Raw genomic sequence first — 17,002 nt, forward strand, 5'->3', positions numbered from 1 at the left:
AAGGCATATGATTTAGTCACATGCTTAAGTGGTTTCCTGAATGTGTATGAACTTAGATTTATGTATGTATGGACTTCTGGGGTAAATGTGTGCAGTTCTATGATCTCTTATACAGAAAGTCAAACTAGATTATTTAATGGTTCCTTCTGGCCTTGGAATCTATGAACTTAGGAACGAAGATGTATGTGTTTAAGTGCTTTCCTGAATTGAAACTATAGCTATAATTGGATATAGTGCTAGAACCAATAATATCTTACCAACCAGTAAAAAGTTAAAACATTTTAACTGCACCTACAGTGAACGAGAGGAGAAGAGACTAATAGGGTTCCATGTCTCCATACCACTGTGTGCAAGTGTAGAAATTTGACTTCAGAATACCTGTCAGTGTTATGGAATGGGCTTGAACTTTGGAATTTGAACCATGTCCCAAAATTCACCTTGCATTTCACTAAAGTCCAGATCCAGCTCCAAATGTTGTGGCTCAGGCCCCTCTCTGCAATGGTCGTAGAACAGAACACTAACCTGAACCTCAGATTTAGAGAAACTTAGCAGCTTGGGCCCATTTGTTGTTATTGCCATTGCCTGGCAAATAATCAGTTTCCTTTCATGAATCACACTGACAATACCCAGACTTCAGTTATCTGCACTGTGGAATGCCTTCAGGATTAATCATCCACTCAACAACTGAGGGATGGCCATCCTTTATGAAAACAGTAAGGCCAGAAAATTCCCTGCCTCCTCCCCTAGCCAGCCACCACACAAAAGCAAAGCATGCAGGTAGCAGCCAGCTGCTATCAGAATGGGAAGTTGTCAATTCCAAAAACTTTCACTGTTTTGTCTTGTAGAAAGTAAATTGAGGAAAACGTGGAAAAAAATCCAGCACTATTTTATTAGCAGAGTTCTGGCAGTCTGTTTCACACCCTGTTACAATCCTTGCTTGGTCCTTCCTACTCTTGCTATGTGGTGACTTGAAAGGGACACACCATTGCATTTACTTTCTTATCATACTTTGCTCACTTAGACAATTTACCAATATTAATTTCAGTGTTTTGAGCTTGCCAGGTTAAAAAAACTTGATGCAATAATTTAGTTCTTAGACTGCAGTTATAATTTGTGTGATTAACTGTTCTCTTTATTTGTTTCTATTATTAGGAAAATTTAGCAAGGCTGCAGAGGGCTTTTGCAAGGAAGTGGGAATTCATCTTTATGCAAGCAGAGGTCCAAGTGAAGTAGGTATTTCCGGTTCAGTGAACTGGAGGAGTCTGGAGCTTCATTGGGGAAGGGGATTGGATAAACACAGTGTTTCCCACTTAAAGCCTTTGTCAAAGCTGACCTTAGGATTTATTGGTAAATCCTAGTCCCTGTCACACTGGAAACAGCATAGCGCTAATTCGCAAGATCACATACTATGAGAAAAAATGCCAGGAGAAAGATAGGTCTAATCATCTGTGCACAGGTCTGGAAACCAGGAAATTCTGCTCTTCTTGTTCTTACGCTGATTCACTATATGAGCTTGGGCAAGTCACTTACCATTTGTGCCTCAATTTTCCAATGTGTAGAAGTGGGGAGAATAATACCTACCATCCAGATGTATGAATTAATGTTCGTAAAGTACTTTGAAGAGGAAAAAGTGCTGCCATTTCTGCAGTAGCTGTGCCATGGGGCTTCACATGATATATTTGCTTTATAAATATTCCCATTTATTTTTCTCACTGAATAAATCAGAGCCCAGAAAACACAGTTCTGTTGTATCCATACTACTAACTGACCTGTTTTCCTACCAAATCATTGTGGACTATTATGTAATACTTCCGTGAGGCTTACTCATATTTTACAGTGAATAATTTTTTTAAACCCTCCTTCTCTCATTCCATCCAGGACTGGGAATCTGCAGTCTACCTTTTCTTTACCCATGATCACAGTGTGCAGTCTCTTAGTAGTATCTGCAACGTGACATTGCTTCTGCCACAATATGTGCATGGTTCAGGGTTCGTTAAATTAGGCTACTTAGAAGTCTGCATGTCCATGCTGTAGAAGGAGTTGTCACATGTAAAAACTACAAGGAAGGTGAAGGTGACACAGTGATACAGAGAACGAATATATGTATTCTTGGGAAACACCAAAAAATCAGAGAGAATTTGTACTTTCAGAATCTAATAGCAAAACACATTACAAATTGAAAGAATATTGCTACTTATTATTTATGTATGTGTATATATGCGTGTGTGTGTATCTATATTTGTAGTATTTCTTTGATTAACACTCTAATTACATTGTAATTATGGACCATTTAAGAACATGGTAATTATCCTTAAAATAACATGGTAATTAAGGGATTATTTCAGTCCAGAACACTAGAGTTCTGATGAGATGAGAAAATTGGAAGTTACAATAGTAATTACTCTTTGGGATGCTTAAAGGTTCGCTGCCAAGATAAAAATCATAATCAAAACAAAATTATGTACTTCTGTCACTTGTAGCATAGATCATTACAACTTGAGGGGTTTTAAGTCTCATTTTCTTTTCACTGTCAGTGCTGTTTGTTTACTTTTTCTCCATTTCATTCAGTTGGAGCAGTAAAACTAAACTGGACATTATCACTTCCTGTCTCTAGTTGATTTCATTTGTTGGTTTTCGGGCACTAGCTCAATGCTGTTGGGCTTGGGTTTCCTGCACTGCAGAGTAAGAGTTAAATTGAAAAACTAAAAGCCCCTGGAAACGTCCCTGTTGATATCAGGTTTTGTATTCCCCACCTGCATCCCTCTTCTTGCATGTAGAATTCCACTGGTGTATTTACCTGTAGGCTGGACATGCCAAAGCCCCAGCCAGCATTAAATGAGCAGTAATGCTCCTTGTGGACTTCAGTGAGAGCTGTGGTCGCTCAGTGTTTTGAAAATTAGGGCACCTACTTAGTGGATTTAATTGCAATGCTTGAAAATCATGGCCTTAATGCAATTAAGCATTTAATTTCAGAAAGGGGAACCACACAAAAATGAGGAAGTTAGTTAAACAGAAATTAAAAAGTACAGTGCCATAAGTGAAATGCTGTAAGCTGCATGGAAACTTTTTAAAGACACCATAATAAAGGCTCAATTAAAATGTATACCACTAATTAAAAAACAGTAAGAGAACCAGAAAAGTGCCACCATGGCCAAACAACAAAGTAAAAGAAGCAGTTAGAGGCAAAAAGCTCTCCTTTAAAAAGTGGAAGTAAAATCCTATTGAGGAAAACAGAAAGGAGTATAAATTCTGGCACGTGAAGTGTAAAAATATAATTAGGAAGGCCTAAAAAGAATTTGAAGAACAGCTAGCCAAAGACTCAAAAAGTAACAGCAAAAAAAAATGTAAGTATATCAGAAGCAGGAAGCCTGTTAAACCATCGGTGGGGCCACTGGACGATCGAGATGCTAAAGGAGCCCTCAAGAAAGATAAAGCTATTGCGGAGAAACTAAATGAATTCTTTGCATCAGTCTTCACGGCTGAGGATGTGAGGGAGATTCCCAAACTTGAGCCATCTTTTTAGGTGACAAATTTGAGGAACTGTCCCAGATTGAGATGTCATTAGAGGATGTTTTGGAACAAATTGATAAATTAAACAGTAATAAGTCACCAGGACCAGATGGTATCTACCCAAGAGTTCTGAAGGAACTCAAAAGTGAAATTGCAGAACTACTAACTGTGGTATGTAACCTATCATTTAAATCAGCTTGTGTAGCAGATGACTGGAGGATAGCTAATGTGATGCCATTTTTTAAAAAAGGCTCCAGAGGCATTCCTGGCAATTACAGTCTGGTAAGCCTTACTTCAGTACCAGGCAAATTGATTGAAACTATAGTAAAGAAAAGAAATATCAGACACGTAGATTAATATGATTTGCTGGGGAAGAGTCAACATGGTTTTGGTAAAGGGAAATCATGCCTCACCAATCAACTAGAATTCTTTCAGGGGGTTCATAGGTATGTGGACAAGGGTGATCCAGTAAATGTAGTGACAAGTTCCCTCACCAAAGGCTCTAAAGCAAAGTAAGCGGTCGTGGGATAAGAGAGAAGGTCCTTTCATGGATCAGTAACTGATTAAAAGATAGGAAACGAAGGGTGGGAATAAATTGCCAGTTTTCAGAATGGAGAGAGATAAAAAGTGGTGTCCCCCAGGGGTCTGTTCCATCCAGTACTGTTCAACATATTCATAAATGAATTGGAAAAAGGAGTAAACAGTGATGTGGCAAAATTTGCAGATGATACAAAACTACTCAAGATACATAAATCCAAAGCAGATTGTGAAGAATTGCAAAGGTATGTCACAAAACTGGGTGAGTGGGCAACAAAATGGCAGATGAAATTCAATGTTGATAAGAGCAAAGTAATACACACTGGAAAACATAATGCCAACTGTACATATAAAATGATGGGGTCCAAATTAGCAGTTACCACTCAAAAAAGAGATCTTGGAGTCATTGTGCTTAGTTCTCTGAAAATATCCACTCAATGTGCAGTGGTAGTCAAACAGAATGCTGGGAATCATTAGGAAAGTGATACATAATAAGACAGAGAATATCATATTGCCTCTTTATAAATCTATGCTACGCCCACACCTTGAATACAGATCTGGTCGCCCCATCTCAAAAAAGATGTATTGGAATTGGAAAAGGTACAGAAAAGGGCAACAAAAATGATTAGGAGTATGGAAAAGCTTCCATATGAGAAGAGATTAATCAGACTGAGACTTATCAGCTTGCGAAAGACACGACTAAGGGCATGTATGATAGAGGTGTATAAAATCATGACTGGTGTGGAGAAAGTAAATAAGGAAGTACTATTTACTCCTCATAACACAAGGACTAGGGGTCACCAAGTGAAATTATTAGGCAACAGGTTTAAAACGAACAAAAGGAAGTATTTCTTCACACAATGCACAGTCAACCTGTGGAACTCCTTGCCAGAGGATGTTGTGAAGGCCAAAACTATAATGGGGTTCAAAAAAGAACTAGTTAACTTCATGGAGGATAGGTCCATGAATGGCTATTAGCCAGGATAGGCAGGGATGCAAAACCATGCTCTGAGGTGTCCCTAGCCTATGTTTGCCAGAAGCTGGGAATGGGCGAAAGGAGATGGATCACTTGCTGATTATCTATTCTGTTCATTTCCTCTGAAGCACCTGGTATTGGTCACTGTCAAAATACAGGATACTGGACCTTTGGTCTGACCCAGTATGGCCAGTCTTATGTTCTTAATAAATTATATTGAATTTTCATAATTCGATATTTTTAATTTTAAAAAAAATGTAAGCAGTGGCACATTCTTGGAGATTATATATATTAGAAAGCCCAGATTCTGGATTGTGTTGCAACCATTTTATGCATTACAGCCAGCACAAAGCATCCTTAAAGCCAGCGTAGCCAGCCACAGGAGGTTTACTCAGTATGAGCATGGAAATCTTCTGGTGGTGTAAAGCTGGCATAATATCTGCTATTCAATCCTCTACCCCTTTGTCTGGCATAAGGGGCAAGGCTGGGAGAAAGTGGGCTGTGTCTGAGTCTCATCCTCATCTGCCATCCCTTAGGGCCATTGAAAGCCATCTGAAGGCTGCTCTAACTTTATGCTAGGTGACCAGCCCTGGTACCAGCTGACCCAGAACTGGGGGCGCAGAAAGCCTTTGCATGCCACCCTCCCAGGTTGCACTTATGCACTCCTCATCTGCAGCCAAGGATCTGGGTCACTGTTTCAGCCTCATGATGCTATGTTCCAAGAAGTGATGTTATAACTCCATTGGTAGGCCTGGCTAGGGATCAACAACTGATCACAACCTCTTCAGCAAGGGGGGGAAATATAAAGACAACTAATGAGCCTCACAATGAGGGGCTTTCTCCTGACTACTGCTTTAATACTTTTTTTAAAAAAAAATAGTGTCAATAAAGGTGCTGAATTGAGAGCTTTAAAAACAGACACCCTCTGTATAGACACAAAACAGGTACAGTATATGCAGTACCAGTTCAGGCTTCTACCACACTCCTCCATCAGTATGCTTGAAACCTATTCTGAAGGAACCACATTATGCTTAACGGGAGTTCATTCTGCTTGTCCCATTTGATCTCTGACCTGTCTTCTGAAATTCCTTAGAAGGGTGTCAGTTACTGCCAGTTATGATGGTGCTACTGCTATTTATGATGTGGGTATACACGTTCATGAGGAATTTGCAATAATTCTGTTAATATGTCCCATATGGAACAAGTTTGTGAAGTCATAAGTTTATCTGACTTGTTGGACCCTGATCCATCACAGCCCTTAAGCTCATGCGTATCTTTAAGTAAACAGACTTCGGTGGGACTCCTAACATGCTTAAAGTTAAGCACTATCTTAAATGCTCTTCTCGACTGGGAAGTCTAGTGTCAGAAAGGCTGTTCACTGTCAGATGAAGAGCAGATGTTAACAAAAAAGGTTACTCATTAAAAACAAAAAATCCCTTTCACCACGGTGGTGGAATAAACATCGAGGAGGTTTTATTTGCTGCACAAGACCCTGCAAATCACTTGGCATCTGGAGTCTGATATTTCTGTATGGAAAATGTGTCACTAGAATAGGAGTACTGGATATTGCTGTCAATAGGGTCCAAAAATCCAGGGGAAAACTGGGAACAAGTCAGAAAAGTGAAGTGGTAGATTGTTTCATTTCTTTATTTTTTTATTTCCAGAATTGACAGAAAAAAAGATAAAACAGAAAGGAAAATTTTGGACAGCCAAGAAAGAGCATTTTGGGATGTGCACAGGCCAGTGGTAAGGCTCTTTTTACATTATGCTGCTTAGTAAGCCTCATTAAGTACTTTTTTAATCTCGCAAACCTAGCAATGTTGGATACACTGCACGGAGAGGTAAGCTTTACAATCATTGAACAGATTTTCTTCTCATTTCAATTGTCCATTAGGAGATCTACAGAACAAGCCAAGTTTGAAAAACATTGTTTTAAATGTTTTAGATTTGGGCATGCACAACATTTCTGATTTGAACATACAGGATAAGAGTAAGGGGTCTTTGTTTGTTTTGTTTTTTTCATATGTAGAATTCAAAAGCAGTTAAACCAGTTTTGCTTAAGCTTTTTAGAAAAATTCAGCTCCTAGCAGAGACCAAGTAATTTCAGCCTGAAAGGAATTTGTGTTCGGAAGTTATGAGCAAATGAACTGGATGTTGAGATTCAACTTTAATTAGTAGGTACTACTGATTAAATAGTATGATTTTTAGTACACACATTAAAGAAAGCATTTTGAAAAAGGTCCTATTATGTATTTTTGTAACAAACCCAAGAATGAAAACTCTATTTTTATGATTGCTTTCCAGATGGAAGAGGTGGTATGTAAATTATTAACATTAATGGTAATATTATGAATGTCTCTTTCCCAGCCAGGCTGTGTGAACACAACAGAAATGGACATCAGAAAGTGTCGCCGTATGAAAAACCCACAAAAAGTCAAAAAGGTAAAAAAAAATTTCAGAATATTAACAGCTATGTTTTACACCTACAGTATGTTGTGTCTTTCAAATGAGAATTTCAATGTAATTTACAAATATTAATTAAGCCTCCACATTTGTAGGTAAGTTTATTATGTTCATTGTACAAATGGACAGGTACCAGACCAAATCTTGGCAGAGTTGAGAACAGCACTAGGGAGTTCTGACTCCCAGATCCCTGCTGTAGTCACTGGACTGCACTCTTTTTTTTAATTAAGACCTGATTTTTTTTTCTTTTTTCTGGGATAGTTATTTTCACTTGGTGACTGTGGAGCTCCCATTTTAACAGATATAGACAAATATAAATGAACTGTTGCATATCAGTATGATGGTCCCAAACATGTCAATGTGCAGGCTATTAAAAGTAATTATAACCACTCAAATGTTACATACAAATGTCAGTAAAGAAAAAATAATTAATTGAACAAAAAGATGCCTGCTATTGCCTTCAATGCCTAACCAATAAATGCACCACTAATGAATTTGACTGTGTGTGTGTGTGTTTTAAGATATTTTGAAAACTTGGCTCACTGACACCAAATATGACCCTTTTTTCTCAATTACTGATCCTACAAACATAAAGACACATTCATAACTTCGTACACACAGCCGTCTCCCTGAACCCAGTGCACCCTAAAAAATGCATGACAACCAAGATATCACTTCTCATATATAAATATCTTTCCATTCATTGTGGAAATGTATTAGACTTGTAGAGTAGAGCAAAACACAGTTATTTTTATATCTAGATAAGAGTGTTTCAGGCATAAGAACAGAGGATTTGATTGTGTGAAAATAATGTAATTTATAATAAGCAAGCAGATATTGAGAAATGTTGATGTGTCAAGATTTGTTAATCAAAAGATAAATATTAGCTGAGATTAAGCCTGTGTAAAAAATATGAGTTTCATAAAATGTAAAAGTTTCACTTTTGCAACTAGCATACAACAAGTTAGGGAACCAGAAGAAAACCCCTCCTATGTACCTCTAATTATACCATCATCAAGCAGATACTTGCATTTGTTATCAGATGGGCTTATCAGAGAGAAATCACAATTTTCAATTAATACAGCTACAGCTATTTGCCATTCAGATATTTGTATATACAACCTCATTTATTAACTTTGTTCCAGATTTAAGAATTATTGATCTCTGAAAAGGAAAACAGTAGAACATTGCTGAGTCATTATTTGACTGTTTTCGTGCGCTAGATTTTCCTTATGTATGTAACAATAAGGCGCTGTAATCTCTCATGTTGTTTGTTTCAGTCAGTATATGGGGTTACAGAAGATTCTCAGTCCCAAAGCCCTGTACATATGCCCTCCCAACCTGTACGAAAAACTACAAAAGAGGACTTCCGAAAACAAGTAAGTAGATTGCCTTATAACAACTCATCCAAGAACTGAGTATATCTGTAGAAAGATGACCACTGTTATTTTCAAAAAAATGTTTATATTTTTATTGAAATATCAATAAAGCCAGAAGCATGCTAGATGTTTCCTGGGGCAAAATGACAGAAATATAAGGTGATGCTGGTATGCTTTGAACACAGTAGCACATATCAAAAGCTAAATATGAAAGGGTACATGCAGTTACACTGAGATGAATGCTACAGGCCATATTCTCCTTTCAAATCCACATGGGGATTCTCGTGTCTAATATTCCATTCACCTTACCTGCCCACAGACAATGTTTCCCATGTTACAATTTTTTTGTGCAGGTTTATTTTCGGTAATTTTGTCTTTTTTAAGATGTTCCAGTCATCCAATCAGGGAACAAATGCAATGCCATGTGACTTTGGTGACCAACAACCCACCATGAATAGCAAATAGGCAACACAAACAGTTTGTGAACAACCCACAGTCTGAAAATTATTTGCCCCAAATATTTGGCAAATACTTTCAAAGAATTAATGAATTCAACAACAATCAGGATGGGTTTGCAAGCAAACCCTTGGCCAAAAACTCAGCCAGATTTATCAAGAATTTTATACGTGGTGAGCATCTCTAGCCATTATTTTGTTTCTCCTTCAGGTCACCCGGCCTACTCAAAAAGTGGGTAGTATTGACAAGTCAGGAGGATGTTTCCAAAGCAGCTGGAGGTTCTGTTTATTCAGTATAGCCTCCACAGGCAGGGCTTCCAGGGAACTTCCAGTAGGAATAAAAGCTGTTTTCTGTAGCAGAACCCCCAGGGGAAGGTAGGCACGGAACCACCGATGTGTAGCAAGAGCTGAATATTAAGGGGCAATGCATTTATTAGCAGAATTCCTCGAGGGCACAGCCAGCCAGCCGAATGCAGGCAGAGAGCTGCAACTTACAGGTCCCTGATCCAGCACAAGTAAACCTGTCCCTCTGTGGTGTTCTCTGACACACTGGAGTAACTTTCATGGTTACTTGAGTCCTTGCAAACTGCTATGCCACTTGAAATGCAAAATCAAGACTGCATCGTGACACAATCAGTTGATGCTCTACATCTATTGGGTTGTTAATGGCTTCGTCATCTCTTTCCCCAGATAACCTTTCTGAATGTGCAGATAGACAGACACTGTTTAAAAATGTCCAAAGTGGCTGAAAGGTAAGTTTCTTAATTTGCATTATTATAATACTTTCTTGTTGTTTTAGTATTTCTTCATCTCAGATGATCAAATTTAACATTTTTCCATAAAGTTAGGGTGCAAAGCTATGTACAAAAGGTGATAGCGGTTCCATGCATTGAATCGCATGTACTCCCTGACCAATGGTACCTTCTCCCAAACTACAACCAACAATTCTGTATTTGCTTTCCTGGAATTGAGAAGAGAGCTGCAGTGTGAAAATTCAAAATTCTTTGAGAAAAAGTGGGTGAAAGGTGAGAAAGTTACTGGAAAGCCAAGAAAAATGCAATTCACAAAAACCTTGCCTGCAAGGTTTTTTTTCTTTACAAACCTAAATGATTTAAATAAAATCATTCCTGTTTCAGTTACAAAATTTACCCATTCATTTTGTATGAAATATAATTAGTTTTTACTGCATTTTACTCCTGTTAGCCTTGCAGAGCCAGTCCAGCTCTGGGAGAATGAGTTGGATTCTCTTCTGATTCATGCATCATCTATAAAATTGCCAATGCAATTCCAGTTGCAGGGCCAGATTTTCCCCCCACTTACAGCTTTTCAACCTCATTGAAGACACTAGGGTTGCACCTGTGCAAACCAGGGCAGTATTTTAAAACATTAAGATTACACCAGATGCATATGAAGGCACAATTAGTCCTGCAAAATCTTTATTACTGGTGATGAGTCATGAGCCGGAAAAGAACCTGCTTGAATTTAGCATCCCAGGGCTGGCAGTTAGAAAACATCATCTTAGTTACTTGTAAATTGAACATATTTGCTATGGAATCTTTAACACAAATCGGGATCCCCACAATGCTATGTAGAGGTTTTTTTCAGAGCAGAACTGTACTGTAATCCAAAGCAATGGCACAGTGATCATTATATTTTATGCAGTACCAGGTGAAGGCTGGTCCATTATAGAAAAATTAAATAATTGAGAAACACTGGGAACTGGCCATGTTTAAAACAAATTAAAAAGGCATTACCTTACAAAATGCTGCACTTCACAGAATCAGCTCCTGCATTCAACATATTTATATTGAATTAGGCAAATTAAGAAGGCAAAAGCTTGAAAGTAAGTCCCCTGTTGGGTCATCGAAACTAACCATTTAAATGGAAATGTAACTAATTAAAAAGAAAATGCTCAAAGGTTTCATAGGACCTTGCATGAATTTAATGATATTTTGCTGTATTGAAAATGATCACGTCCGTATTTGTGCTCTAGGCTTTTTTAAATCTATTCTTCACACTGGCAATTAGCAGCTGAAAGTTGTGTTTTATAGTAAAGGTCATTTGGTAGAGATTTCACCTATAATGATGTTTATATCATGAGGCAGTAGCAGTCTCCAGACAGGTAATTTACAGATAAACAAATTTATCTTTTTTGTTTTGCAAGAATTGTATTAATTCAGAAGAATAAAATCAGTAGAACTCATTAATTTATAAATGTCAGTTTATTAACACTGACCATACATATTCCTCAGGTAGAGCAGAATTGCTTGTTAGAAATGCCAACATTTTCAAAAGTGACTAGTTATTTCAGCTGGAGCTAGACAGGAAATAGTTTTCGTGTCCCATGAGAATTTCAAGATATTTTCCCATCCCAAAGTGGGACAAAAAGTCAAAATCTCAAACTTGTTTACAAACAGATAATCTGAAAAAAAAATTCAGATTGGGTCAATCAAAATGCTTTGTTTCAATAATTTCAAAACGTTTTGTTTTATTACAACAATTAAAAAAAACTTTAAAACCTTCTTTTAGTATTAATTAACTAAAATATCAAAATAAAATGTTGTTTCAAACCAAAAAAAAAGAACTTTTTGTTTAAAAAATGTGTGTAGTCTGAACCCTATCCTGCTCCCACTGAAGTCAATATGTGTTGTACTATTTACCATAGGTAACTGCAAGACACAATGAAAACAGATAATAGATGTTGGAAGGAAGGGGGAAGGACAAGAGTTGCAGCAATAAAACCATAGTGTTGCTTTGATACGTTATTATAGGGTTACGTGTTTCTTTTAGAGTCAAATCTTGAGATTTGTTCTCAGGTTTAGAGGCATAATGAACAGGGCCTGGAAGAGAATCCCAGACATGGGGAGCTGCACTGAATGAGACACAAAGACCAAGGCCAGATTTACACCTTACATGCCCCTAGACACAGCATCTTCAGAACTTCCCCCATCTCCCTGCCTACAACTGACCTTTGTGTTTTCTGCATGGAGGCGTGGGGTGATGGTGGAGAGAGGGGCTGGCTCGTCCAGCTCCAGGTTGGGGGGAATATGTTCACCCTGGGCTCTGGATTCCGGACTGGCCAGAGGGCGGGGCCTCAGGGGGAAGACAGGGTGGCAGGGCCCTGGGAGAGAGGAGCAGGGGGTTGGGTCAGAGTTCCGGTGTTTGTGCGGGGCTGCCAAATTGGCCAGGGTCCCTGAACTTCGGCCTTGTTGGCCTGTGTGGTAATCCGCCAGTGTTTACTCACCCCTAGAATGCTGGGGCCCCTAGGCATGTGCCTACTGTACGTAATCGGAAATCTGGCACCGGCAAAGATCAGAGCAGGAGATGACAATAAAAGGGGTGATTAGTTATGTGGCTGGACAGAGGAGAGAGCAAGTGAGAAGGAATGAGCTGGTGTGAACATTAATCTGAAACAAAGAATGTTGTCCCTCAAGTCAGCATGTAAAATGCTGAACACACAAGGACCAGCACAAGCACTACCTTCCAGGCCTCCGCTGGCCTCACTTTCTCCATTCAGGTTAGTGATAGGCACAGACCAACCCCCAATTCCTCCAAACATCCTCTGTAGCATCCAGGCTCTTATGCACTGAACACTCACAGAATTGCCAGACTTGCTGTTCCCAAAGGAATAGTATATCACAGCTTATTAGTTATACCTGAGAACACAGCTCTGCTAAGCACATGGCACTTAGATATATTTATAGTGAAAACAAGAATAAGCTTTATCGGTGAGCAGAGATTCAAATGATAGTGAGTAAATCATGCCACGCTCTCTAGAGACTAAGTTTAACGAGCAAGTTGTCCTCCTGTCTCAAGAAGCGTATCTTACCCAAGGTTCTCTCCAGCATTTTTTAACCAAGCCTGCCTGAGAGACCCCTTTTTCATGAAGCAAACTCGCTGTCTGTTTACTTCCTCAATGAAAGATGCCAGGGTGTCCTCTTTGCCCCCAAATATACCAGTGCAAACCTTTGATGTGCAGCTCAAGATAGGGTTTCCCCCACACAGTTTACCTCTTCCTGATAGTATCCTTCTGAAGACCTCACCTTGACTTACAATGCTAATGGTTGGCCAGTGGGAACCAGACTATACTCAGTTTACATCTGAACATAAATAGAAACATCTCTTGACTGGAGAAAAACCTGCTTTTCACCTTTCCTGGTGACCAACTCGGCAGTTTCATAGCTTAAGGACATAATTTTCAGTATATAATACATAAGGCTTACATAGTGTCTGTACCTACATTTCACTATGATACTAATGACCAGAGTGACATGGGTTTTATTACAGACCCCATATGACACCCTTTGGAGAACTAGAATGTAAATGCCAGACCCAAGGGATTCCTGTAGTCCTTGTGCCCCCATTATGTCCTCTGCCAGTTGCCATCAAGAGGTCTCTGGGCCACAGGGGGTAATAGTGGATCATAAATTGAATCTGAGACAACAATGTGATGCAGTTGCAAAAAAGGCTAATATTATTCTGGGGTATACTAACAAGAGTGTTGTATGTAAGACACAGGAGGTAATTGTTCCGCTCTACTTGGCAGTTGTGAGGCTTCAGCTAGAGTACTGTGTTCAGTTTTGGCACTGCACTTCAAGAAGGATGTTGACAAAATGGAGAGAGTCCAGAGGAGAACAACAAAAATAACAGGTTTAGAAAACCTGATCTATAAGGGAAGGTTAAAGAAACTGGATGTTTAGTCTTAAGAAAAGAAGACTGAGGTGGGGGACAATACGTTTTTAAATATGTTAAGGACTACTATAAAGAAGACGGGGTCAATTGTTATCCTTATCCAGTGAAGGTCAAATAAGAAGTAATTGACTTAATCTTCTGCAAATGGGATATAGGTTAGAAGTTAGGAAAAACTTTCTAACTGTAAGGATAATTAAATGCTGGAATAGATTACCAAAGGAAGTTGTGGAATCCCCATCACTGGAGGTTTTTAAGAACAGATTAGACAAACACCTGTCAGAGATTGTCTAGGCATACAATGATCCTGCCTCAGTCCAGAGGGAAGGACTTAGATGACCTCTCTAGGTCCCTTCCGGCCCTATGTTTTCATGATTCTATGTCGATCTAGCCACTAAAGCAATTCCTGAGGGGGAAAAAACATTATTCTGTTGCTATATGTGCCAAAAATACTCAGTGAAAACAGTTCTTTCCTTCCTCCACGTGACCCATACATCACTGCTGGCTTTAGGATTTGGGGGCCTTGAGTGAGATTACTGTTAAACCCACAAATTCCACCTACTCTTTTCCACAATGTTTGAGCTTTACTAATCACATTCTGACATTGCATGAATGTGTATTGATACAACACCATCAGGTACCAACACTCCATTGTATGTAAATAAATCTGGGCCTCTTCAACTGACCTGCAAGCTCATTTCCTGCGACCTAGACCAGAACCATGAAGGAGTACCTTGTAACTTTCAAGATGGGTGTCAACCATGCCAAGGTTGTTGTGAATCCCCTGCATTAATAGTACCCCTGTAAATGCAAGTTTAACAAGTGCTAATGTCATCCCTGCACACTTCAGTGAAGCATAACCCTTAAGTCTTCTACCACAATTATATTACATCACTTAAAAGGCCAAAAGCCCTAGTTTACATTTGCAGAGTCTCTTTCCCTTAGGATTGCCTGTGCCTATAACTTCATTTAGACAAGCAACGATTCAGTTGCTGTTGATAGGCTGAATCAGCAAAAGGCACTTAGCCTATGTTGTTTTATTTAATTTTGACTTATTTTTTGCTACTACTTATGGCACCTGCAATGCGGTCTCATTATTTTATTAGGAGCTATTTAAATTTCACAGCAGAGAGCACCTGATTGATTTTTTTGACCTCCTCTCGCATTTCCATCTCTGGGATTGCTGCTGCTCTCTGAAATTGGATGCCACTCAACTGGATGCCGCTCCCTCCTCCAACCCCTAAACCCTCAGCAGTTGTGAAATGTAATTAATGAAATGAGATAAGACATCATGGGACTGGATGCCCTGCGGGTCTATTGGAACCTGCTACAGTTACAAAAGTGTGTGATTTAATGTCTTGTGACAACAGCTAGGACCAAAAAAGAAGAGTGGTAGGGAGTAGAGCAGGTCAGAGCAACTTTCTGGCTTCTGTGACAGTATCGATAAAGGGTTCTTCTAATTTTTTCTCCCCTTTTCAGGGGGTGAAAGAACAGAGGTAGAATTTTATCCTGGACAAGCACAATTAGAACTGTAGCAGTCTATCCATGTTATAAGACATGATTATCTTATTTATTTAATGTATATCATGGACCCAGTAGAGCTGGACAAATAACGCAAACAAATGTTTAAAAAATAAAAAATTGTCCCTAACTATTCAGTGTATGGTTTAAATGAATTTCCTTTAAGTATGTTCATCTTTATGTTGCTGAATATTCCCCCCATTGCAAATATTTGATTTATCAAGTTCTACTCACAAAAATGTTCCCACAAGGGGAATTCCCAAGTTGTTTTTGCAAGTATTTGTGGAAACCACTTTTTAAATCTGCTCCCCCAGTTATTTACCCAGGAAGTGCTTTCACATTCATTCAATCGATGAATAGAAACTATCATAAGTGCCTTATCTAACCAGTCACACGTAAGCAACATGGCATATATATATATATGAAAAATATTTGCAATAAATCAAAAACAAACCATACAACAAGATATTAATCACATCATTTCAGGTAATACTTGAGGAAGTTGCACTCTGCTGGTGAATATTCTATGAGAAGAAATAGGAATATAATTAGCTGACTAACTTATTGTGAATTATTTTCTCAGCTCTAATATAAACACAGCTCAAAAACTTCAAGCAACTTCAAGCAACAGCATGATGCTGAGCTCCTTGCAAATTAATTTATGGCGCTTTACCAAAATGTACACACATTTTTTATTTTTTAAAACTGAGATTATTAAGAGATACAATTATGATGTATTGTATTGCAGTAGTGTCTAGAGGCTGCAACTCCATTGTGCTAGCTACTGTACAAACATAACAAAAAAGATGGCCCATGCCCTGAAAAGATTATGGTCTAAAGCTCTGATCCTGCAAAAGTCTGCCCCCATGCTTAACTTTATGCACGGTGCATAATCCCATCTAAATCAATAAAACTATTCAAGGTGCATAGTTAAGCACGTGCACAAGTCTTTGCAGAGTTTGAGGCCTAGGTACAAGACGAGACAACAAGTGGATAGAACTGGCTGGGGCGCACACAGTAACGATGTGATCACTGTGAAAAGCATTGGTTATAGCACACGAGCTCCCTCACCATGATCAGGTTTTTCTGTACACACCATGGCAGAAGTGAGTTTTAAGGAGGACAATGCCGTGGCTTTGTGGATTTTTCTGGAGAGCAACATCCATGCAGAAGAGGTGGCATGGAGCAAAACGTCAAGGTGCATATTGGAAAATGTGACCAATATGTAAAACTAAAAAAGAAGATTGTTGAAGAATTGTAGTTTGCCAATTCACATGTAAGCATTCAGGCTGCAGCTGTTCTTTTCTTTCTTTTTTTTCCCCCTGTCCTAGTTTAATAAGTTACTCAGACCAGTACATTGAATATGATCCTTTTATAACTCCTGCTGAACCTTCCAATCCCTGGATAAGTGATGACTGTATTTTATGGGACATAGAAATGAGGTAAGAAATTGAAATTCCATGGAAGCTATG

General features: G+C 38.7%; 1 protein-coding gene across 4 annotated transcripts in view; it reads left to right on the forward strand.

Annotated features, from left to right (window-relative positions):
- Positions 1 to 17,002, forward strand: part of RGS6 (regulator of G protein signaling 6) — a 470,201-nt gene that overhangs the window by 389,068 nt on the left and 64,131 nt on the right. For all 4 annotated transcript variants that reach the window (XM_067557853.1, XM_067557849.1, XM_067557850.1 and 1 more), the window contains 6 exons: positions 1,153 to 1,229; positions 6,688 to 6,769; positions 7,391 to 7,465; positions 8,767 to 8,865; positions 10,011 to 10,072; positions 16,862 to 16,972. In XM_067557853.1, coding sequence (XP_067413954.1) covers positions 1,153 to 1,229; positions 6,688 to 6,769; positions 7,391 to 7,465; positions 8,767 to 8,865; positions 10,011 to 10,072; positions 16,862 to 16,972 — 506 coding nt within the window. The remainder of the gene's footprint in view (positions 1 to 1,152; positions 1,230 to 6,687; positions 6,770 to 7,390; positions 7,466 to 8,766; positions 8,866 to 10,010; positions 10,073 to 16,861; positions 16,973 to 17,002) is intronic.

This window comes from Emydura macquarii, unplaced genomic scaffold (genome assembly GCF_026122565.2).
Source record: "Emydura macquarii macquarii isolate MOO-44397 ecotype Brisbane River unplaced genomic scaffold, CSIRO-AGI_Emac_v2 contig_1876, whole genome shotgun sequence".
NCBI classification, from domain to species: Eukaryota; Metazoa; Chordata; order Testudines; family Chelidae; genus Emydura; species Emydura macquarii.